The 25,582-nt window shown below is 37.5% G+C and overlaps 1 protein-coding gene across 1 annotated transcript in view; it reads left to right on the top strand.

Moving 5' to 3' along the window:
* Pot1 (protection of telomeres 1) overlaps positions 1-25,582 on the top strand; it is a 64,701-nt gene that overhangs the window by 26,658 nt on the left and 12,461 nt on the right. Inside the window, exons 5-11 of the mRNA XM_026788534.1 lie at positions 3,684-3,814; positions 4,852-5,142; positions 9,021-9,176; positions 15,729-15,898; positions 20,130-20,212; positions 21,372-21,434; positions 24,175-24,331. Coding sequence (XP_026644335.1) covers positions 3,684-3,814; positions 4,852-5,142; positions 9,021-9,176; positions 15,729-15,898; positions 20,130-20,212; positions 21,372-21,434; positions 24,175-24,331 — 1,051 coding nt within the window. The remainder of the gene's footprint in view (positions 1-3,683; positions 3,815-4,851; positions 5,143-9,020; positions 9,177-15,728; positions 15,899-20,129; positions 20,213-21,371; positions 21,435-24,174; positions 24,332-25,582) is intronic.

Raw genomic sequence — 25,582 nt, 5'->3', positions numbered from 1 at the left:
AAAAAAAAAAAAAAAGAGTTTTGAAACCTCCTTCACAGTTTAAAGTTTTTCTTTCTTTGGGATTGTTTTACTTTTAAAAGCATGCTCCATAGGCTCTGTGTGCCTCTCAGCTTTACCACCTATAAGTTTCTATGGCCCGGACACCTTAACTAAGCTACTTGAGAAACTAGATTTCCTTTTTTCAAATTTAGAAGCAATACTGTCTGCTGCTTGCAGTTATAAAGGAATTCAAGAGATTCTGTGGTTATATAACTTAGCCTGCTGCCATGTACATAAATGAGACCCTTGACAATGTTAACCACTAAGTAATATAGGTTTTGTTCAGGTGGAACCCTGGTTATAAGATATATTGCTTAGCATAAATACTTTGTTTTCATATCTGAGAAGTAGCAAATACTCAACTTTGGTACTTTAAAATATTGTCAACTGTGTATTTTATATTTTACTGTATTTTACTAAGCTGTATAAATCTATTTGCTAGTATCTAGCTCTGGACAAAGTAGAAATCAGTGGCCGAAGTCTAACCCACTGCCTTCTCTGCTATCTGTTCTCAGTTTTGTAAACAAGCAACCTTGTCTTTGTCACTTCTCTACAACTGTGAGTGCTTAATTTAATTTCTTTTTCAGGTTTCTGTCCATGTGTGCCGAACTCAAATGTCTGCTCCCATTTATTTAGGAAAATGTCACACACATCATTAGCTCTGTGTTCTGCCGTGATGAGTCATAGCTTGTGCAGAGAGCTATGCACAGTAGCGAGTACTGACAAAAGTAGCCTACAGGGAGGGCTGGAACCCTGTTTTCCATGAAAAAAAAAAAAACAGACGAGGAAAATTTAAACTTTGGGGTCAGGCATCATTCAGTCCTTATTTGGTATTCTCATTAAATGAGGAGTGAAAATATTAGTGAGGTTCACTGAAGTACTATTTTTAGGAAGTTGACTGGAACACTATGAAGTAAAGCTGTGCAATTATCACTACTAAAATACTAAATACTGACCACCATAATGGAACTTTTCGCATTGGAGGATAGTGGAGAACATTCCTAAAGAAATTTAAATTACAGGTAGACTTAAGTAAACTATGCAAGGAAAAAATGTTCTCTAAATATTAAGTCTGCTTAAAGTATGTCATACTCCTATCATGATTTCAGAATTAAAGTTTTACATGGCTATTGGTTATCACTTATCAGTATGTATGTACAGAGATATAGGTAAGTTTTCATGTTTTGCTTTCAACAGAACTCTTGCCTTTATGCAAAAAGTTTCCTTTTTTTTTTCTGGCCTTCCTATGTATATTAACAAAACCATGTCGGCAAAAGATTTACGCACGTGGAATGCCCTTTTTCTTCACACTGTGACTAAAAGTCACAGGTTGTTGTAGTTACAAAAGAGAACTGCACAACATGCAAGAGTTGGGAAGAAGACAGCATGCTGGTAGAGAAGATACACATGGCATGCTGTACTCCAGGCAGATAATGTAATTTAATAAAACACACACATGTAGAGATTGCAGGTCTCTTTGCTATACCTCTTGCTGCTAGAGAGTTTCTGGTATAAACCTCTTTTAGCTCATCTGGCCATCTCTTATAGGACTTGGGGAATACAGATGGAGACTCCCTGTCACTTTGCTGTTCCCCGACTCATCTCCAGTCCTGTATTAGACCTGTAGCAGCCTGTCTTCCCTCTCTTCCTCCATTCCCTGTGGACTCCTCAGATTCTCTTCACAGACCCACCCAGATATCCATCTTCATTGTAGGAGGTCGCTTTTTTGTTCCTGGCTGCTCAACCCCAAAATAACTTTACAGGAACTATATTAATTAAATCACTGCTTGGCCTATTAGATCTAGCTTTTTATTGGCTAGCTTTTACATCTTAATTTAACCCATTTCTGTTAATCTGTGTATTGCCATGTGGCTGTGGCTTACTGGCAAGGTTCTGTCTGGTGTCTGTCTCTGGCAGGGCTACATGGCTTCTCCTGACTGCTGTCTTTCTCCCAGCATTCAGTTTAGTTTTCCCTGCCTAGCTCTACTCTAGCCTGTCTCAGGCCAAGACAGATTCTTTATTCATTAGCCTATAAAAGCAATATTATACAGAAGGACTTCCCACACCATTTCCCCTTTTCTGTTTAAATAAAAGGAAGGTTTTAACTTTAACATAGTAAAATTACATATAACAAGACAGGTATCAAGCAAGAATTACAGTTACATTTGTATCTACCTTATCTTTTATCATAACTAAGGAAAACTATAACTATATTCTTCAAATCCATCTAAGACTCCAAAAGGATATAATATTATTTAAGTTAACAGGAAGTGCATGTAAACAACTTCCAAAAACTCTAGAATTGACAGAGAATCTCTCTACTTGGACAGTCACCCAAAGTTCTTCTATAATGTTGGGGCATCAGCTGTGAAATAAAATGAAACCATGACATTTACAGGAAAATGGATGGAGCTAGAAAAAAATCACCTCACTGACTTAACCCAGATGCCCAAAGACAAATATGGCATGTTGTTGCTTAAAGTGGCTATTAGCCATTAAGCCTTTGACTAGCAAGCTACAGTCCAAATAATGAAAATGTTACGTATAGAGCAAGATACTAAAGATGAGGTTTGATCTTCCTAAGAAGTGAAATAGAATAGATTGTTATGGATGGATGAGATGAGGAGTGGTTCTGGAAAGGGAAGATCAAATGGGGTAGGGGTGAGGTTGATGTGAGTGGGGCTGAAGGGGTGAATACTGGAAGAGACGGCTAAAACCAGGGCCATTTGAGGGGGTGTATGGAAACAATACAAAAGAAGCCTCTTAAAATATATAAATTCATGAAGGTGATGTTAATAGAGTTACCAGATGTCTTAGTTAGGGTTTCTATTGCTGCAAAGAGACACCGGGTCCACAATGCTTATAAAGGAAAAAAATTTAATCAGGGCTGATTTACAGACCATGGCGAGAAACAAGGCAAGGTGCTGGAGAGAGAGCTGAGCGTTCCTAGTGGGACAGTTCCTGAACTACAGCGCCATCTATTACAGTTCTGAAGATCAACAGTGTTAAAGCTGTGCTTCTCTGTAAGCACAAATATTCATAACATTTCCAAGTTAAAATGGTATCATTCCTCCTGATCTATTTATTGGTGTATTATTTATATGTAGTATACAAACTGTGCATTTGTGTTGTATGTTTGACAGGCTGTGTTTGTAAACTGTCTGATCCTGCATCTGTATAGTACAGAGCTGATTTTTCACATTTCTGCCTTTATAATCTTGATTTCTCTTTGGCTCCCACCGTCTCTCCCTCCTACCCTCCCTTCCCAATGAGGATTAAACCCAGAGCCTTGCCCGTGTTAGAAATCATTGTTATTTTCACAGCTCTCACTATCAATGTAATTATATCTATTTTAGAATGTTAATATCAAGAGTTTTAAACTTGAACACAAAAGTTTTTTTCTTCAGAAAAATAATGTAGACTGTTTTGTTTTCCTGTATATCTTAAGGTTAATTTTTCGTGAAGCACTTCTTTAGATTAATTTGACTGTGGTATTGAAAGCCAAAAATATGTCTGTATCTCATTTTTTTCTTAGACTTAGTAATAGAGAAGAGTAAAATTCAGTATTTTTAATAAACATATTCTTATTTTATCAAATGCTTTAAAATACTTCAATTTTTTTGTTAAATATTTTTGTTTCCCAGATTATTGTTCAGTAGTAACAATTGTGGACCAGACAAACGTGAAGTTAACGTGCATGCTCTTTAGTGGAAACTACGAAGGCCTTCCGATCATTTATAAAGTTGGAGACATTGTTCGCTTTCATAGGCTGAAGGTATAATTTATACTTTCTACAACCTGCATTTATTAGACAAGAAGTCTGAATTGTTCTCTAATCATATTTAGTTCTAATGATATGGCTGCCTTGTTAAAAGGTGACTTTAAGCATTTCAAGAGACAAGGAATGTAAATAGGATGAGGCCTCAATTAGTAGCTAGAAACCTCTTCTTTTAAATAACCTTCCTGCACATTGGAAGCTGTGATTCCAACTGGTTTGTCCTGTCACTTCCGAGTATGGTTGATGTTGTCAAGTTTTCATGTAGCATTTGGAAGGGATAGGATACATCTTGTAACTTTTTTAAAATTAATTTAATTTTATTTAAGAATGGGTTCTTATTGTGTTTCTCTGATTGGCTTCTAACTCTTAAAGCAATGAATTGTGCAGTCCTGGTAAGCTGAGGGAGGGAAGACTGAAACAACTCCACTGGAAGAACGTAACCAACACCCGATCATGTAAGGCCCACTCTGTGAGATGCAGCTCATCTCTGACACTGCTGGTGCGCCCCAAATCCAGAGACTAGGTAGGCTAGGAAGCCAAGAGAGAGCCAAATACTAATGTTCTGCTATACTCATAGATTTTGCTCAGCCATCGTCAGAGAAGCTTTCTGTTGCAGTAGCTGGAAACAAACACAGAGACCCATAGCTGACGGTGCAGAGAGTGAGAGACCTCGGACTGCTCAGTCCTAAATGGGACATCTCCATCAAATCCCTCCCCTCAGGGCTCAGGGAACTCTGGAGGAGTAAGGTGAAAGAACCTCCATAGCCATAAAAGTAAAGTTATGTTGAGAGTGAATATAAGCAGAATCAAATAGGTACCATCTGCAAAATACGCTGTAAATGACGGTCGGGAGCGTGACAGCAGGTGTAGCAGGCCATGGTGCTGGAGACCTCCAAGGCCACACCTCTCAATCCTTCTAATTGTATCTACTCCCTGTGACTAAGCATTCAAGTATATGGGCCTATGGGGCCATTGTTATTCAAACCACCACAGTCAGCGTTTTGTTTGTTTTCTACTTTGTCTCTCTTTCTTAGATCCAAGTCTATAAAAATGAGCTTCAGGGAATCAACAGCTCTGGCTTTGCATCTTTGACATTTGAAGGAACTTTAGGGACTCCTGTCACAGCACGGAGTTCAAGCAAACTGTTTAGCTTCAGTGCTCAGGACCGAGAAACGGTAGAAGACTTGCGGGTTTGGGCATCCACACACATCCCAGCTTCTTCAGCTGGGGTACAGCTGTGTGATGTTCAACCCCTGCAGTTTTATGACCTGACTTGTCAGCTCCTGGGTAAAGCGGAAGTGGACGGAACAACATTTCTTCTAAAGGTATGATCTAAATATTTGAAATCATGATTTAATGCTATGCACTGTTAATAAGGAGCCGGCAGCATTATGATACAGTGTTTATAGACTCCATTTTATATTCAGTTAAATTTAACACCACCCCCCCCACACACACAGCACACTTCCTGCTTAGTTCTGTTCCTGCTTTTCTCTGTGCTCTCCCTCCAGAAAAAAAAAAAAAAAAAAAAGACAGTATTTGTCAGGATGGATTTTAGAAACAGTGTGACTTTCATTTATTTTAACAATAAGAACATCCAGAATTCTGTTAGGTCTTTAGTGACACTTTTGTGTGAATATTTCTGCTCTTTTGTGAAAGTCAATTGTGTTGTCACCTTTACATCCTTGGTATACTGCAGTTAAGTTCTGTTCCCATATCTTTACTTCCTTGCTCATCAGAGTAGGCATGAGTAACTTTGAAATGTTTGTTGTTATTTTTCTGTTTTGTTTTTAAGTCAGCTAGAAAAATTATAGGCACATAAATGCTATTCAGGCTTCATTTACTCCTACCCCACTAATAACCTGGGGAAAGTAGTTACTTAATCATTTTCCTGTTGTGGGAGGCTGCTTGTGTGTTTCCCAACGCCCATGATTCCCGAAATAATCACACAGAAACTATATTATCTAAATCACTGCTTGACCCATAAGCTCTAGCTTATCATTGGCTAGCTTTTACATCATAATTTAACCCAAATTTAACCCATCTCCACTAATCTGTGCACCACCACGAGGCCGTGGCTCCATGGCTTCTCTCTGACTCCCCTCCTTTCTCCTAGCATTCAGTTTAGTTTTCCCTGCATATCTTTGTTTTTCCCTATCCGGCCAAACAGTTTCTTTATTAACCAGTGGTATTCACAGCATACAGAGGGGAATCCCACTTTATTTTCCTTTTTGACTCTTTGGATTTTTATATAGGATTTTTTGAGCAGCACTGCTTTGGCCAAGATCCTGTGCTTAATGCTCTGTTTGGAATAATCAGACAATGGAATGTTGTGCTTGGATAAGACAGGGTTTCTCATTGCTGTTACTGCTGGCATATTTTAAAGGAACACTGTAAGGAAAGTTAAGTAAGTCAAGTAATCCAAACTACACCAAAGAAATATAAAATCATCCAGGATTAGAAGGAATCCTAGACAAGTAACTTATGTTCCCTGGCCAATGTGACATCCTTAACACATGAGTACTTGTAAACCATTGAATGTTTCCAGGAACAAAGATGCTCGCTCTTTGCTGATAACATCTGTTGACTGTTTCGATGATAGAAAAAGCTACAGATTGAGATAAAGCCTGCAACCCTGTAGCAGATAGAGTCAAAACTGCATTTTTATCTCTAAAGACTCCCTGTACGCCCGTAGCCTATTTCAGTAAATAATCAGTTTTCAGATAAGTCAACCTTGGATGAAGGGTTTATTATATTGTCTTTTAAAATTTATTCTTTGAGAATTTCATAAATTTATACTATGAAATGTGGTCATATCCACTTCCTGTCCCCCCCCCTTCATCCTCCCCTCGCGTATCCCCACAAAACATCCCACTCCTACCTTTCGTCCTTTGCTTTCCTCACTGAGTCCGTTTACTTCCCCCATGTGTGAAGAAGGTTGAGGAACTTATTTTGAAATTCAGTACTGAGAAATAAATATGAAAACCTTAATGAAGCTCTTTGAGGACAGCTTGTTATATCTCAAAGGCCTTTACAAATCATTTAACAGTCCAGTTTTATAAATTTCCTTTATTGAAATAATTTTAAATATATTAAAAAGTATGCTTGAAATAATACTTTTCCTTATATATAGTCAAAACCTGGAAGGAAAAAGAAGCGTAGTAATTGTTTGAACTCTTTGATAGAATGTTTTATGTATCTGTAGTGAAATTGTAGACCTAAACTTGTTGAAATAAACTTTAATAATAGTCTGCTTAGTAATATGTTTCATTTATATACTAAAAATGTTCCTACAGTAGCAAAATTATTCTAGGAAGTAATATAGCAATGTTTTACTCTGAGCTACTTTGAAGGAATAGAATTATGAATGATTTTTTCTGATGTTGATTTTCTAATGTATCAGAAATAATTTTTAATTAAATATTAAAAACATGAAAACAGACATTATTCTTTTTAAATTATACTTATTAGTATGCAAAATAATATTTTCTTTTTCAATCTGAACATTACATTACTGACCATGTAATCTTGGTCCTTTTTCCGTCATAATGTATCCATTTTAGGCTTTCCCAGTAGCCATGTGTTTTACTTCATTTCTTTGCTAAGAATTGATATTATATCATTGCTTTGATAAGACACTTTGACCAAAATTACCTTATAGAAGGGAAGAGTTACTTGGCTTATACCTCCAGATCACAGTCCAGGCGGCAGTCAGGATAGACACACAAGCAAGAACTCAGCAGGTGGGGCAGAAGTCACGAAGGACACTACTTGTTTGCTGGCTTATAGACCAGCTTATACAGGGTTAGCATTCTTACTTGATTCAGGACCACCTGCCTGAGAATGATGCTGCTCACAGAGGACTGGGCTCTCCTGCACCAAGCAATAATCTAAAACAAATCCCCCACAGACACGCACACAGGCCAGTCTGAACTCTGAACGAGGCAGCTCCGCAGTAGGCTCAAGCAACACCATTTACCTGTCTGTGGTTTGCATTTAAACCATAATTGGATAAATCTTTTTTAAGAATGGATTTTATTTTTTAATTACATGTATTTGTGTAAGTCTTTGCACATTTATGCAGGTGCCTGGAAAGGCCAGAAAAGTGTCTTAGATCACCTAAAGATGAAGTTACAGGCAGTTGTAAGATACTTGACATGGGTGCTGGAAACCAAACCCGTGCCTTCTTCAAGAGTGGTATGCATTATCAATTGCTGAGCCATCTCTCCAGCCTCAATAATCTATAATAAAAGCATTATTCCACTTTTTTTTATTACTCTGTTCATACAATGTAGATGCTGAGAAATACTTTTAAGTTTAAATTTCCTTAAGCTTATTCTAGTGTGTGTGTGTGTATATATATATATATATATATATATATATATATATATATATATATATATATATATATTTTATACAATATTCTGTCTGTGTGTATGTCTGCAGGCCAGAAGAGGGCACCAGATCTCATTACAGATGGTTGTGAGCCACCATGTGGTTGCCGAAATTGAACTCAGGACCTTTGGAAGAGCAGGCAATGCTCATAACCACTGAGCCATCTTCCCAGCCCCTTATTCTAGTTTCTTGATACTCAGTTTGAAACAGGCATAATCTCATTGTCTTAAAGATTTGACTTTATCTCATATCTTTGTTTTTTATTTTTTTTTTAAATATTTATTATGTGTATAGCATTCCTTCCATGTGTGCCCGCATGCCAGAAGGGGGCGCCAGGTCTCATTACAGATGGCTGTGAGCCACCATGTGGTTGCTGGGAATTGAACTCAGGACCTCTGGAACAGCAGTCAGTGCTCTTAACCTCTGAGCCATCTCTCCAGCCCATCTTTGTTTTTTTAGAGTAACCAGAAGTTAAATATACCCAGAACTGAGGGTTATAAATGGGGGAGATAAAAAGAAGGAGAGGTAGGTGGGGGGAATGGAGTGGTATTTGAGCACAGACAGAAGAAAACTCAGTCTACAGTTACTTAATATTTTGCTTGGTATCATACAGTGACTTTTCATTTTTATCTTTCTGCATTTTCCTGCATATCACCAGTAGTTCATATTTAGCCTTTTTACAGTCTCAGAATGATACACATCACATTTAGAAGGATTAAGGACACTCAGTAGCGTGCATCGATTCATTCTGAAGCTTGGCTCAGTATTTCATAAACCTCATTAAGCCTTTTGTTCCTGTCCTATACAGGTATGGGACGGAACGAGGACCACTTTTCCCTCCTGGAGAGTCTCCTTACAAGACCTTAACTTTGAAGGTGACTTAAGTCACATTCTACGGCTGCAGAGTCTGGTGGTAGACATTATGGTCTATGACAATCATGTGCAAGTGGCTAAATCCCTGAAGGTGATGTTGAGTAGAAAGATGCTTGTTCCTTAGTTTTTATAGTCTTTGCAATTTTATAATTTATGCTCATATATTGTTTGTAGGTGATATAGGGGGTCTAGAAATTAAGCAAATTTGTCTTCAAGTTTTATATATATTCATTGTTGTGCCCAGATTACGACCCCCAGAGAGAGACCACCAGAGAGGCCCAGACTGTAATAAGCAAGGTTTAATCATCATAATACAAACATGTTTGGAACTCATCTCCATCCCCGTTACAACAAGGTAGAGAGGAGTTGTATCTCCTCTGTGGGGTAAGCTTTTAAAGGCATAACTAAAAAGAGAATCTTTGAAGATGCTTTGGCACGGGTACAAGGACTTTTGCTCCCTTCCATTCTGTTAAGTCACCTTTTTCCTTGTTCCTAGAGCAAGGCCACTGTTCCTGAGTTAGGCCATCTTTATCAGCCTGAACCAGGTGACTGGCTGGGCTGAGCTAAGTGACCTTGTGCTCGGAATCTCCCGGGTGGGAGAGGGGAAGACCACTATCTTCCTGGGAAAACATTCTGCTAGGAAATTTCTTCTTGCCCCTTTGAGAATAAGGGGTGAGGGTCCCACATATATTTATAACATATATAAACACACACACACACACACACACACACACACACATATATATTTAAAATTACTTTTTATTTGAGAATGTAATTATATCAATAACCCTTTTTCCATTTTCTCCTTCCCTCCACACCCTCCCATGGACTCCCCATCCCTTGATTTCTTTCAAGTTGCATGGCCTCTTTCTCTTTGTCTTTCTAGGTGTGTACGTACGTATAACCAATGGGTGTGCTCTTCCCTGGGAGAGCAGACTTCTGCTCTCAGCATTCCTCAGTTGTCTGTAGGTCTTTGTGTGGGATTCAGGTCTCCTGAGCTTCCCCCCCTCTCATTAGCGTGTCTGTTAATGCCACCCTAATTCAGATCATGTTGAGGAAGCCTTGTTGGTAAGATTTAATGGGTTTAGGTCTCCATTATTTCTAGAAAACACAGTCTTACAGCAGACCTCTTGTATGTTTGGGTCTTCAACAGTCTTCATTCCCTCTTTTCTGAAATGTTCCCTGACCTTTACACAGTTATGTTGTAAATGGATTCTTTGGACTCAGCTCTACGTTTGTGCATCTTGGTTGGTTGTGGTTTTCTGTAATGGTCTCTGTTTTAAAGAGATTTTTTTCCTTGATGAAGGATGAGAACTATACTTTTCTGTGTGTATAAGGATAAATTTTTAGGATATAGTTAGGGAGCACGTTGGTTTACTAAAGTGGCAGTTGTAGGTTCTCCAAGATCCATGGCTTCACTAGTTCCAGGAAATTGGCTAGGTTTACAGTACCAGGCATAATTTCCCTCTTGTTTAGAGAGCTGTTGGTTACTACCAAGTTATGTATGCCACTACTGCAACCCTAGGGTTATCATGCCATGTTGGTCATTGTTGTACATCATGGCCATCACAGCTGGATAGGACTGTTGTTTGCTTCTTCCTTTGGGAGCTTCCATGATGCCTTTTGGAGGGGACTTTCAGATCAGGTCCAACTCAGGGTTCCTGGTTCCTGGGTCCTAAGTCCAAAGTCATGGTGCCTTCTGCCTCTGGGGGACAACAGCAGTAGCCAGTGTTTTAGAAATCTCTCAGACAACCTGACCAGTAACTCAAAAGACGACTTCTCATGTGTTGGGAACTTTTAAAATTATGTTTACAAGCATATTTTTTCTAGAAATAATAAAAATAAGTCTGTGATATGAGAAATGTTATTTATGATGCCATAAAATTATTAACAATATTTTAAAAAGAAATTGCAACTTTAATGAGGGATAAGAATAATGATATAGTTTTAACCACCAGAATGCCATCACTAAAGCAATATATATTTTCACCACAATAATAATGACAAATGATTTTATTTTATATGGGTGGCGTTTGGACAAAGTGCTATATTAAACTACTACTGTTGGTTCTCATTCGTAAAGTCTACTTATAAGTAACCTAGAAGTCTAGAAAGAGTAGAAATGTGTGAATTTTCATCATACACATCATGTATGATGTGAATTATTTTCTTTTGATAAAGTTTTCAAGTCATTATATAAAATTAAACTTCATGTTGAATAAATAAAAATTTTTAGGTAGTATTTTTTCTTTAGAAGCTCCATGTATCCTTTTTTATTTTTTCAAAAGTAGTCTTGAGTTACTGGTTTATACTGGAACAAAATCTGAGTCTCCGGAAGTAAATTCTGCAGCAGATGCTCTGGCTCCTGCCTGTGCTGTTCTACAGCTTCTGTTCCGTGAGTCACCATGCCAGGTTCTGGACAGCCGATGGGAGTCATCTCAGGTCCCAGTCTGTCCAGGGAACTCTAGGCACTGCCTCACAGATCTGTTCCATGCGAAATGGAAATAGTTCTCTGAAATGGACAAGTGACTAAGGTGCTAGCCCTGGTTCCAGCTCTCCAGCTTATTATCTTGAAATATCCTGAATTGTTTTGGCAGAGTGTAGACTTACCTTTGTGCATATTACTTTGAGAAAATATTATATCACCTAGAGTGCAGAGTGATTTGGGTTGTTTGTGTGTATTGTATGGACCTTGCTTACTGTCTAGGGAAATTTGGCAATTCTTATTATATTTAGATTCACAAATGGTAGAGAATAGTTTTTGTTCATTTTTACCAATTTTTTTGAAAGTCTCCTGCTTCTGGGTCTAATAAATGCTGGAAAAAAATGATCTTTCCTATAGATTATTTCTATTTATTTATAAGAAGAGAAAACACAAATAAAACTGCATGTGTGCAGTTTAGTACTGTTCCCATTTATTAAACAAATATCCTAGAGCAGAAAACACTTTCCTGTCATACTGTGTTACAGATTGTCTTAACTGACTCTAATCAATAAATTCTGTGAAGGGCAGGGCCAGGGTACTAACATTTTTTTACCCTTTATAAATGTTTGTGTACATTGAGGCACCTGGACTTGCATAGTTTGAAAGATAGACTTTGGGATTTTTTCCGAAGATGCTGTTTATACGGATTGATTTACTTTGAAAACAAGAATAATGATAACTCCAAATTTGAATATGCTTTCATAATACACAGGAAGGACTCTTTAATAAGAAAGGATGCTCCTTAATCTGTTTTAACCGTTTGATTATTTGACTTCTCTTCTCCTGTGCTCAGGTCCTAACTAGGCATATTCACTCCACCTATCCTGCTTCTCTTCCCTAAATCCTAACCAGCACATTGCAAAGGAGCTCAGGGCAGTGCGGATTAATGGGTTTTCAGCAGTTCCAATGTTGCTGCACCCTCTGCATTGTCCACTAGAGGGTGACATGAGCACACATAATTAAGAAAATAGATGGCTTGTCATTTCTCTCAGACATAGCATTATATTATTTGCCAGGCACTATCAGGATATAAAGAATTCTCTTTGTGTGTAATATAATTTTACATTACTTACTATTCCTTGATACCACTTTTACTTATTTTCTGACAACCTCTGAAACATTGACAATAAGAAATCTTCAGTCACATGTCATTGATGCAAATACCTTCTCAACAGTTCAAGACAGATGTTAAGAGTTGCATTTTAATATTAGCATGCATGGAACAATTTCATAACTTGTGTAGGATCAGGAAAATGTTTTTTAATAATGACAACAGTTAATGCAGTTACAAAGCATATTATCAACTTCTATAAATAATATATTCTTACCCTGCTGCAATTTTTAAAATAGTAGAAAACATACATAGTCATAATCACATTTTCGCATTTAGTGACCTAATAACTGTGGTTAGCTCTAGGGGAAAATAAAAACTTTTGTTGTTGTTGTTAAATGGAGAATACTTTTTTCTAGAATCATACATAGTAACTTCTTTCTAGTCTTATATTTTTAATAGTTATGTATTGATTAGACATTAATAACAGATTAAGCTACACCTGTTTTTTATTGAAATTCCTTAGTTTGTAGCTTTGGAATCTTATTGCATCACTAACAAGATTAATATATGAGCATCAGGCACATTCTGTAATATTTATTCAAGCTTTACAAAATGCAGTGCTGCCTCCAGAAGGCATTTTTGGTAATAACTATTTGTCATCTTTTCTCTGTGATCTGCTCAGAGAAATAAGCTTTATGCTGACCTGTACATTGTATTCACTGGTCTAGTGTCGGGAAGGAAACACATGGTTAGATTCCATGCATTCACCATTGATGCTTTGTCCTGAAGATTTTACCACACTTACTTCAGACTCCTCTGCATCAAAGCTGTGTATGGAACCTGCTGCAGCCCCTGTGGTTTCAGTCGCCTGCTCTAGAAGTTACTCTTACTCCAGCACGCGGCCGTGCTCACTGCTCCTTAGGGTGTCTGTCTTACTTTTGTCTTGCCCCACATCCTACTCTTCAGAACAATCCTGACGTTATGGTTTTTTTTTTAATTTTAATTATTTTATTTTATTTTATTTTTGAGACAGGGTTTCTTCATAGCTTTTATAGCCTGTCCTGGAACTAGCTCTGTAGACCAGGCTGGCCTCGAACTCATAGAGTGCTGGGATTAAAGACGTGCGCCACCACCACCCAGCTCCTTTTTCTTCCGTATACGTTTTTGGAAAAAGTTTTCAGATGTCATGAAAGACACTGAAGTTTCTGGCTGAAATTGCCTCAGATTTAAAATTTAATGTAAACGAAATTAATCTTTGTATAGATAAACTTTGCCTACTAATGGAGGTCTTTTCCTGTTTCAGCTTTCTTTCTAGCCCTTAACTGTGATAGACATCTGCTATACTAATGTAAAATCAAAAGGACTAAGCATTATGAAAAGCATACAGAAATATGTATTTTAATATTTATTATTCTAGTATCTCACTTTAGAGTCCTCATGGAACGTATATATTTCCCTTGTATTTTTCTCCTGAACCTTTCTATATTCCCTTCTCTGCCTCTTTAACTTCTCCACCTCAATTACCATTCAAAGCAGTTAAAGGTAATTTGAAGAGAATAGACTGACCCCTTCCATCTGCCTGCCCACCTCAGAAAACCTGCGAGGACCAGAAAGAGATTTCCTCGGAAGAGAAGCTCTAGTGCAGTGCTGAGAGTATGGCTGTTTCTCCCTGACTTGCTCTCTACTCCTCCCGCCCCGCTAGAGCAAGGTTAACAGAGAGCTTCCAGAGCAGACGCTTGCATTGTTTGTCTCTCCCTCTCTCCCTCCCTGCCTCCCTCCCTACTCTCATCTCTACACCTTCCCTACCCTCTCCCTCCATTTGAGGCTTTTCTTTTTTTTTTTTTTTTTTTTTTTTGGTTTTTCGAGACAGGGTTTCTCTGTAGCTTTGGAGCCTGTCCTGGAACTAGCTCTGTAGACCAGGCTGGTCTCGAACTCACAGAGATCCGCCTGCCTCTGCCTCCCGAGTGCTGGGATTAAAGGCGTGCGCCACCACCGCCCGGCTTTTCTAATTTATTATGTTACCACAATTATACTGAATTTGTAGGGAAAAGGAGAAAAGTAGCTTCTCACTTACCCAACACTCAGAAACGCTGCTTATGTGCAAGTGAATTAAGGTTCCTTATAGTCTTCCCTTTTTACTTATAAGCCTACATAAAAATGCATGCAGTTGATATTACATAGCGTGCTCCTTTTGGTAGATATCAGTGTCTTTTGTATTTGATCTTATTAAAATGGAATTGCTTGAGCTGGTTTGGATGCTGTGGGTACAAACTGTCTTCCCCCACAGCTCGTCCAACAGCACTTGGCTCTAAATGTCAGTGGCTTTTAATACCCTACTATGTTTTTTTTTTCATTTGGAATATTCGTTGAAGAATGTCTAAATTCTCTAGTTACAGATGTTTTAGTATAAATTTAGAAAAACAGCTGAGATTGACTTGAGTGGTTAGTCAAAATTCTGGCTTAATCCTACATTTGAATTTACAGAATGTATTCCACAAGATTGTGATAAAAATAAAAAGTTGTATTAGAACTTTGTTTTCCGTGGAATTTGTAAGATACGGGAAAACAGTTGGTGGCACACGTGTATGATACCAGCAGAGGACTAAGGCAGAAGTCTTTCTGTGGCTAGCAAGAAAATTAGCCTGTCAAGTAAATATGGCCATTATGTTATTTTGACCAAACTAGATGATTAATTTTTTTTCTAAGGTCTCATAGTGAGTGGATTTTATGCCTCATTTATAATATTGTTTTAGGGTAGTTCAAACAAGTTCTTTTCAAAATATTACCAAATAGAATTTCATTTAGGTCTTAGATCCCTTCACTGTATTCTATTGATGAGCCTCCGAAATGGGCCTGCGTGTGCTGGGTAGGCTGCCCACGGGCATGTGCATAAGCATGCTCCCGTCCGTGTTTCAGATCTGATGTGGAGTCCATGCAGCTGATGCCAGGCCCAGTGCTGCCTCCTTCCAGTGTCTTCTGCAGTTGGAAAGCGTCCTTGGTTGTGTCCTTTGTTACTGCCTCCTATTGACTGAAATTTTCAAATACCAGAAATTGTTTTAATTAATCCCTTTTTTTCTGAAATAATTTTCTTAATATTCTTTTAGATCGGAAGCTTTCTTAGAATCTTTAGCCTCCATACCAAACTTCAGTCTGTTAATTCAGAGCTCAGAAGTTCACTGTTAAGACTGGAGTTTCATCTTCATGGAGGGACCAGTTATGGTCGGGGTATCAGGGTTTTGCCAGAAACTAGTCCGTGCTTGGATCAGCTGAAAAAGTGAGTATTTTATATCCCACATTTTAAAACACATTAAAGAATATTTTTAAAGTTCTTAGAAAATAGCATATTATCAATTCAGTTTGCTTCTTCCTTTGGTGTTTTTAGTGTGTACCATGAACAGAAACAATTTCACCATATTCTGGAGGAAGAAATCCATATATCTTCAAAGAGAAAGTACATCATTCTATATAAACTGAAATAAAATTATTGTCATTCAAGGTTTAATTTACTTTAATTGCCTTTGATGTTAACTTTTTATTTTATGAGTTTCATGTTATTTTAATTCACAATGTGCCAGAACAGAATTTCACTTTTCTAATATTTTAGTCAAAATTTTTCTATGCATAAATTTTAATCATATTCCTTTTCCATTCATAAGTACTCCCAGATCCTCCTGCACATCCCTTCCCATGTAACTTCATGTTCTCTCTCTCTTCTTCTCTTTTTCAAGAAAAAGAAAATAAATCAAAACACATAAACTAAAGAAATCAACAGATAAAAATTAACTGTAACAACAAAAAACAGAAACAGAGCATGGAATCAGTGTTGTATTGGTCCATTATGAGCGTGGGGCCTGTCCAGGGGTGGTTGATAGAGTGTCACTGTATTGGTAAAAACAGATTTTCCCTTTCTCAAGGATTATTAGTTTCAAATAACTTTTTGGTTCAAGCTGGGACTTCCTTTCTCAGTGCTGGGTTTTGTCTTGTTTGAACCTGTGTCAGTCTTGTACATGTTGTGACAGTGTCTTGAGTCCATGTGTGCGTCAGTCCTTTTGCGTTTGGAAGATGCTGTTCCTTTGGAATCATCACCTCCACTGGCTTTTGCAGGCGTTACGCCTTCTCCCTTGCATTGATCTCTGAGCCTTGAGAGGAACTGTATGATAAAGACGTCCCTTTAGGATGTGTGTTTCAAAGACTCTCAACCCTTTGCACTTCGTCTGGTTATGGATCACTTTATTGCCTACCATCTGCTGTAAGAAGAAGCTTCCGTGTTGATGTTGAGTGATGCTCAGTTTTTAAAAGTGGCTAGTTACTCCTTTAACATATGTGCCACTGTTATACCAATACACAGTGTAGGAGGGTTTCTGTAGTAGGTTGCATGGTTTGTAGCTGGGTGAAATTAATTTTAATTCTGAGCTGGATTATTTTTCTCATTTCTTCTTTTTGAGTATTATTTCTTCTGTTCTAGAGCTTTCAAGTGTGTCCTTTCCTTACTTCTCCAGTTTTTTGATGTAGGCACTTAGTGCTATGAAAAGTCTCTTAGGCCTGCCTCCATTGTATTCTATACATTTAAATATGTTGTATTTTCATTTTCATTCAGTCAAAATTCATTTAAAAGTTAATTTCCTTATTTATTTCAAGCTTGACTCGATTTTTATTAAGTCGTGAGTTGTCCAATGTGTATGCGTTTGTATATGTTTTCCTGTTTCCAGTGTATTGGTGTCCAGCTTCCATAGTGCTTGTGTGGAATGCAGGCTGTAATTTCAGTCTTTTTATGTATGCTGAGACTTGATTTGACTCGCTTTGTGTTCAGATATGTAGTCAATTTTGCAGAAAGTTCTGTGGACTACTGGAGAGAAAGAATATTCTTTAATGTTTAGGTGGGACATTCTTAAATATGTGCTAGTTCCATTTGATTTATAATATTATTTACCATAGCTCTGTTGAGTTTTTGTCTGGGTGGCCAGTCTGTTGGCATGAGGAGAGTGGTGAAGTTACCCACTTTCAAGATGTGAGAGTCAATAAGTGATTTTAGCTGTAGTGGTGTTTCTTTTTATGAACTGGAGTGCCTTTGTGTTTGGTACACACATTTAATATTATAATATCCTCTTGGTGGATTTTTCTTTAATGGGGATATAGTGTACTTTCTTATTTCTTTTTATTATTGATGGCCTGAAGTCTTTCTTCAACTATTAAAATAGCTGCTCCTGCTCTCTTGGATTCATTAGGTGGAATGTCTTTTTCCGTCTCTGTACCATAAGATGATGTCTATCCTTGGTTGTGAGTGGTGTTTCATGCGCGTAGTAGAAAGATAGGTCTAATCTAATCTAATCTAATCTAATCTAATCTAATCAGTCTCTTAGTCTATGTTTTTTTCATTAGGTAATTGAGGCCATTAATATTGAGAGCTTTTAAGAACAGAATTTATTAATTCGTGCAATTTTGTTTTCATAGTATGAGGTGTGTCATCCTCTCCCTTTCTTTAGACTGACTTCTTTGATTATTTGTCTTCTGTAGATTTCGATTGGTGCACAGAAATTGCTTAAACTTGTTTTTATTGTGAAATTTTCTTCTTTCTTCATCAATTATGAGTAATAGTTTTTTTGGATGTAGGAGTCAGTACTGGTATCTCTGGTCTCTCAGAGCTTGTAGACATCTGCCCAGGCCCGTTAGAGTCTCTGTTGAGAAGTTGCATGTTTAAGTGGGCCTGCCCTATAAAAGTCTTGGTCTTTTTCTCTTTAATATCCATTCTTTGTTCTGTATAGTTAGCACTTTAATAAAGTCTTGGTCTTTTTCTCTTTAATATCCATTCTTTGTTCTGTATAGTTAGCACTTTATTAGTGCATCATGGTCTAGTATGGTTTTATTATGCATCAACTTTTCTGGTCTAGTCTATTTGGTGTTCTGTGTGCTTCTTGCCTACATGGATAAACATCACTTTCTTTATATTGGGGGAGTTTTCTTCTATGATTTTATTAAAAATATTTTCTATATCTATATAACCTGGGTTTCTTCATTTATATCATTCATAGATTATCATTCATAGATTTGGTCTTTTTATAATGTCCCAGATTTCCTAGATATTTTTTGACTGGATTTTTTATATTTGAATTTTTCTTTGGCCAGCTCATCTATTACTTCTACATTGTCTGCAAGACCAGAATTCTTTCTTCATTTTTTTTTTTTAATCTGTAGCTAAGGCTAACCTGTGAAGTTTTATTCAGCTTCTTTAGTTTTTCATTTCCGGTTTTATTTTAGTTTGGGTTTTTTTTAGTTATTCTATTTCTTTGTTAAACACTACTTCCATGTCTTGAATTCTCTTCATTATTTGATTTAGCTCTTTGCATTTTAGGTCTTCATTTAGGGATTTGTTCATATTTCCTTCAAGGTCTTTGAGCTTACTCATAATTGATATTTTTAAGTCCTTGATTCGTGCTTTGGCTTAATAGCTGTTCCCAAGGCCTATTATAATAGGCTTACTGGCTTCTGGAGGGGGTATATTATCTTGTTCTTCCTTCTTGTGCTTTGCTCTGTTATTTAGGCATCTGTATTTATGATATTCTAGATATTTCTTGGCGTAGATATCTGTTCTTGTCTTTTTGGGGGGAGTTTCAGATCTTTGCTTGCTTTTGCTCAGTCTGGTCCCTAGTGAAGTATGGTGGCTGTAGGGTTGCTAGTGAAGTGCTCTTCTGGGTCCCAGCTCTGGACAGCTAAGTGGTGGGTGGGTCTGGACCCATGATAGAGAACTGTTTGCTGTGTATGTGGTAGAGAGCTAACTGTTCTGCCATGGGATGGAGAGTTGTTCTGCTGCTTGGTCACAAAGGAATGAAGCTGGACTAGCGGGAAAGGCTGAGAGAAATGACTGAGAAAAATTAGAGAGACCCTGGATCTGAACCACAATGTTGAGTCCCAAGGGGGTGGTGGTGAACTAGAAGGAGGGAAGCAGACAAGTAGCTGCAGCAGCACCAAGGGTAAGTATGGAAAGACTAGAGTGGAACACAAGCAAAAGAACGAAGGTCGCCTACCTGAGCCAGGCTAGTGTGGCAGCAGTGGGTCCTAGTACATAGGACATCCTGCGGGTCAGTGGAGTCACAAAGCAATGAACGTAGTCTGTATGGAAAGTATGACAAGTGGCTGACAGGGAGGCCCTGTGTTCACACCCAGATATTAGTCCCAGGAGATTGAGCTTATTGTTCCAATCTTGGGTGATATCGTTGTAACTGCTAATGTTAACCATTTCCCAGGGTTTTTTGTTTTGTTTTGTTGTGTCTTTGTAGTATTTCATTGACTGACTGTTCTATTCATATCTGTTTGACCTCCTCTGCTGTTTGTTTACTTTGACGGCTTTGGAGCTCTCAGATAATCTGATAAAAGCTCCAGACCATTGACCGGAATCATAAAATTTTATAATTTAATGAACACTTGGATTTTGTGAGTAAAGGTAAAACTTACTCTGTTGACTTTGTTACACAGTTTGGTTTCCTTTTTTTTTATTTTTTTTATTTTAGAGAGTTAGAATGTGTAGATGTGGACGTCAATCAGCCCTCAAGTAGAATCTGTGCAGCAGAAAATGAGGACATTTCACTTTCAAGTAAGGATAATCTGTAACATTGACATTTTACTTCCTCATAATTTTAGAAGCATTTCTAAATTTCTCCATGCTTTCTTCCATGTTTCTCTTTTCAGTTCTTATACTTATATGGTATATATTTGTGTTAAAGAAACACTTTAACATTTATCTGTCCTATATACAACTAAGCTTGGTTCACCCTTGAATCACACTTTCAAATTAGAATGATAGTGTTTATTTGAATTATAATGTATGCGTAGTGTTTTGTATTCATTAAAAAAAAACTATGTGACTTTCCTAAGCAACCATTTTGCTTGTCAGTTTCTAAAGGGAACAAAGGGTGCTGATGCTCCTTTATATTAGCCAGTCCAAGTGGTTTTGCTTATAAGTGTATTGGGTGTCTAATGCGTAAACATGAGTCATCCAAATCTCTCAAGATATTCTTATTGTTGAACTTAGTGGAATTGCTTTTATACATCCTATATTCTGAGATTCGTCTATGCCAGAGCGGATGTCAGTAGCTCATTTCTTAATGCTGAGAGAAATGGTGATGAGCAGTCTTGCAGTGTGTTTTCTTTTCATGTAGATGGCTTCAGTGTCTGCCAAAACATCAAGTAACTGCAGATATGTTTTTATTGGAGGCTTCAAATGTATTACTTATTAGTGTATTTTGAATTCTGCACCCTCTCTTGTTAATAATTTCTAGTGGTTGCAAAGTCATTTCTTGAAAAGACAAAAATACTGTGTTCTCTATGAATGACCTTCCTTCCTTCTTTTGTCAACAATCAAAATGTGAGTTGATTTCCAAGCTTTTCTTGTTTTTCTTGTTATTATTCTTTCTATCAGTACCAAGTTTCTTGATTGCTATGCCTTGAAGTCAAGTAACATAAATCCACTAATTTTCCTCCCTGTCATGATTTATTCAGTATTGTGAATTCTTTATATTTCTCCTCAAAGAAAGGAGAGACTTTGCCTTTTAATTTTTGTAACTATCTGTTATTTTTGTTAAGAGTATCTGAATCTGCAAGGAAATTTCAGGAAATTAGACATTTCAATGTTTATTTAGGCTTTCCTCAGTTTCTCTGGACTATGTTCTATATTTTAAGTTTTACATTGAGTTTCTGGTGGATGTTTTTTAAATAGCTATGTAATTGTGAGATTTCCTGTTTTCTTCCTGTAGACTCCGGATCAGGCTCAGTTTCACTCTATGAGGTAGAGCGATGTCAGCAAGTCTCCGCTACAAGTAAGACCACTCACAGTACAGTGACCAGCATGCAGATGCCTGTGGTTACACTGTCCAACTAATGCCTTCGTACCATCAGTGATAGTAGATCCTTTTGGGGCAGTCAGCACTTCCATTTAACTTTGATTCCCCTGCTTCATCCTATAGTGCCATAATACAGAACCCATGTATGCACATAGTTCTATTTTAAATTTGCTTTTTAAGTTATATATCAATATAATTATAAAATGTATTTAGTGTAATGATACAAATTATACTGACATTAATTCAATAAAATTATGTGATGTATTTAACTCTACACACTTAAGAAATTATTTGCACTGTGCTCCCAAATTTTAATATCTGCAGTGATCGTACACATTTACCACATATACTCCTGTTATTTGAACTAACTTGATTAAAAGTTCTAATTGAGAAAAAATATCTGAACAGAAGTATATTAAATAATTCATTAAGTTGTTCATTAGATGTATAATGCTGTAAAATAGGAGTTTCTCCTCCTGGAGAAAGGGGTGTAAGTATGGGATGGGAGACTAAAGATTTCTGTTTTTTTTGGAGCTGAAGATGCCTTGTAGTCAGACTTTAGATGCCTGTGTGGTCAGGTACTGTCCTGCAAAGGCAATGATCTCCAGAAGAAAGGAGCATATGGAATGCACAGACAGATCTGGACCTATAAAAGTATTCCTGGTATCTTTGGAGAAAAGGCAAATTCCAAAATTAGGACAGGAAAATTAGAGATAAATCAAAAACATCCTGAACTGCTAGAAAATAAAGAAATGTTCAGCTAATAGAGAATATCAAATCTGGGACATTGTGATCATCAACTAAAGACTAGTGCTGGATTAGAATTTCTTGAGTAAAACTGGACTGTATGAACTTGTGTTGCTAGTAAAATTTAATAAAACGTGATTGCATAGAAAACTCTTAAAAGGTAGAATGACACCTAATTAATGAAACAAATAATGTTAAAGAAATATGGCCATTTTGCTAACATGATGGTAGTTATTGGTTTAATTGGGAATCTGTTTTAAACTATTGGATTCTAAGTTACCCCCTTACTAATTACAAGAGTAGGAAATTCATTCATAGTAGAGAGATGCTGGACATTCTTCACTCAACTGAACGGTTTCCCTCCCCTGGAGGGCAGGGTCCTCTCTCAGATCACTTCATTGATGCATTGAGAACAGTGTCAGGAATGTAATCTCTGTGCCACAAGCGCATGGCTAGAATCTGAGTGTGAGGAAATACCACCCCCATCTAAAATGATGCTACTCAGCAAACTAATGTCTCCTTCTCAAGTCAGTGTCCTGAAGTAAACACAGACAGACTGCGGATCACTTGAAGATGGCATGTGAACACGCGAAGGACAAGTATTCTGCACTGTTAGGATTAGAGCAGAAACGTAAAGACAGTGGGAGAGAAAACTTAAAAATCTGATAGGCAAATAGCAGTGTTGAAATCGTGTTGTCTTTGAAACAGACACTGCAGCTATGTCAATGAGACAAATTGTTCTCATGATGTAATTGTTAGGAGAAAACAAGAGAATTCCATAATTTCTGGAAGCTGTTGCCAATAATTCAGTAACAAAATTATGAAGTGTAGATCATGAGAAGAGTGTGTTACAATTGTTGGATCTTAACAGCATATTCAGGATGGCTTTATGTTGTTCTCACAATTTTTCTTTAAGTCTGAAAGTAATACAAAGTTTAATTATTTTAAAACATTACCTCAAAATGTGAAATGCAGCAATGTTTCATTTTATTTTAAATTGATCAGGGCTACACAGAACAAGTGTCTCACTACAAAGCTTAGCCATTCGCCACATGAGGAAAATAGATTCCTTGAGGGTTTTGTTGGATTTAATCTATGTATAGATGTAATGTTCCTGATTGTTCGGGGGTTGTAGGGCTTGTGCATCAGTTCTGTTTTCTAAGTAGGAGAGTGTTTCTTAGAACAGTATCTAAGGAGCCGAGGAAGAGCTGTTTAGTGTAAACTCAGTCCCCCGTCCCCAGCCTTCCAGTTTTATATTTCCCAGGCATTTCCTTGTGCTGTTCTTCTGTTCTAACTCTGATTGCTTCCTTCCTCCCACACCCCCTCCCCCCTCTCCTACTTCCCCTTCCTACTTAGAAAATGAATTCCTTTTCTTTCACACAACTGAGCACGTCTGTGATAATTGGGTTCCCCTAATGACCAGTTCCGTTCTCACATTCTAACTCTTAAATGAAGGAAAGTTCAATAAAGTCTTGAATTTGAAATTCCCAGGACAAGAGCCTGTGTGGCAGATAATTTTTAGTGAATGAGTTTTGTTAGCATTTGTTTGATGAACTGTAAATTGGAATGTAAGCTGTTGCCTAGCGAGTTGTCTCCAAGGTGGGCAGTGAACTGTTTCACATTTTGCAAAGGTTAACATTTATTTTCTTGTTGAAATAAACCTTTCTGTTTTGCATAAATTAGAAGTTACTAGAAATTTCTATTAGTTCCATATAAAAATACATAAAACATAGTATTTAAAGGTATAAAGATGTAAGCCTGCACTATATAATTAGATTCCACATGCTCCAGTGGCTCACAGCTTTTCTGTAAGTCTGCAGGGTGTCTGTTCTGTGCCTGGCACTGTCCGTGGGCCTTCGGTGCATATCTAGTAACTGTAGAGATTGATTTTATATGTCTTTGCTTAGCCAAACACAGCTAAGACGCCCATACAATATTTATTCTGATTGAATGTAAAAATTCTTTACAGTACTTACAGATCACCAGTATTTAACGAAAACACCAATTTGTGCCATTTTGAAGCAAAAAGCTCCTCAACAATATCGAATCCGTGCAAAACTGAGATCATATATGCCCAGAAGACTTTTCCAGTCTGTTAAACTTTTTTGTCCTAAATGTCATTCATTGTAAGTATTTCCCAAAATTAAAAAAAAAAATCATGCCATATTGTTTGTTGTTTGTATATATGTATGCCCATGTGTGAGAGAGAGAGACAGAGAGACAGAGAGAGACAAAGAGACAGAGAGAGACAGAGAGAGGGTTTAAGTATTAAAATGAGCACATCATGATTTGATTTGTAGTATTTTAAAAAATGTTGATGATTTGAAGGGAAAGTACTCAGTTTCTACAAAGAAAATTCTTTTGAGTCATTCTTTTTTTCTTTTCTTTTTAGTTTTTTGAGACAGGGTTTCTCTGTAGCTTTAAAGTCCTCCCTGAAACTAGCTCTTGTGGACCAGGCTGGCCTCAAACTCACAGAGATCCACCTGCCTCTGCCTCCCAAGTACTAGGATTAAGGGTGTGTGCCACCATTGCCTGGCTTGAAATAGTTGTTATTTCCAGGCTTGAAATTCAAATTTTCTTAGGTTTAATACACACAACTAAAAATTTTCTGTTATGTTTAATAATGGTAATGTAGTTAAGTGTGGTATCTTCATTCTAAACAGTTGTTATGTGAATATGTAAAATTGAGGGACCTTTTATAATCGTATTGATACGTATTTGGATGAAAAAAAGAAATAAAAAGGGAAGGACATGGCTGCTGTAGGTACCATGGAGGAGGATGTTCACTACAGGTACGTGGGAGAGCACAGAGGAAGGGATATCTAGCAGAGCCCCTCATGGGATGACCAGCCTGAGCCCTGTCAGTCATGGGGAGGTGAAGGGAGAGGGGAGGACATCAGCTGCTGCCGCCTGCAGTGCAAAGGTTCACAAAGGGAAAGTGAACAAAATGACTAGATGAAATAGGGAAGAGCCTCCAGGGAAGGGCAGCCCTGGGCTGGAGAGAGAGTTCAGGGTAGAGGGCCAGAGGGCAGGGTATGTAACAGGTCGGGACTGAGGGATGCTGGGAGAACCTGGCTGCCAGGTCTAGCTTTGATGTTAAATGGGCACCTCAGCCATTTGTCCCAGGTTTGGAACTTAACAGTATTCATCTCAAAACATGTTTAGATTATAAACTTTATCTCCTATTAGTCCTTTCAATATAATGTCCCATCTTTCCTTGAAACATAGAAAATGATATTTTGGGAAATACAGTTACTGCATGAACATGCACACTGGGCCAGCATTCATGAAGCTGAAACTCTAGTGTACTGTCTTGTAAAAACACACCTGCACAATGTCCACATAATAATGTATGTGTGGTTTACCTTACAAAATCT

The sequence above is a fragment of the Microtus ochrogaster genome, unplaced genomic scaffold, assembly GCF_000317375.1.
Source record: "Microtus ochrogaster isolate Prairie Vole_2 unplaced genomic scaffold, MicOch1.0 UNK4, whole genome shotgun sequence".
NCBI lineage: Eukaryota > Metazoa > Chordata > Mammalia > Rodentia > Cricetidae > Microtus > Microtus ochrogaster.
This window is presented reverse-complemented; position numbering and strand designations above follow the sequence as displayed.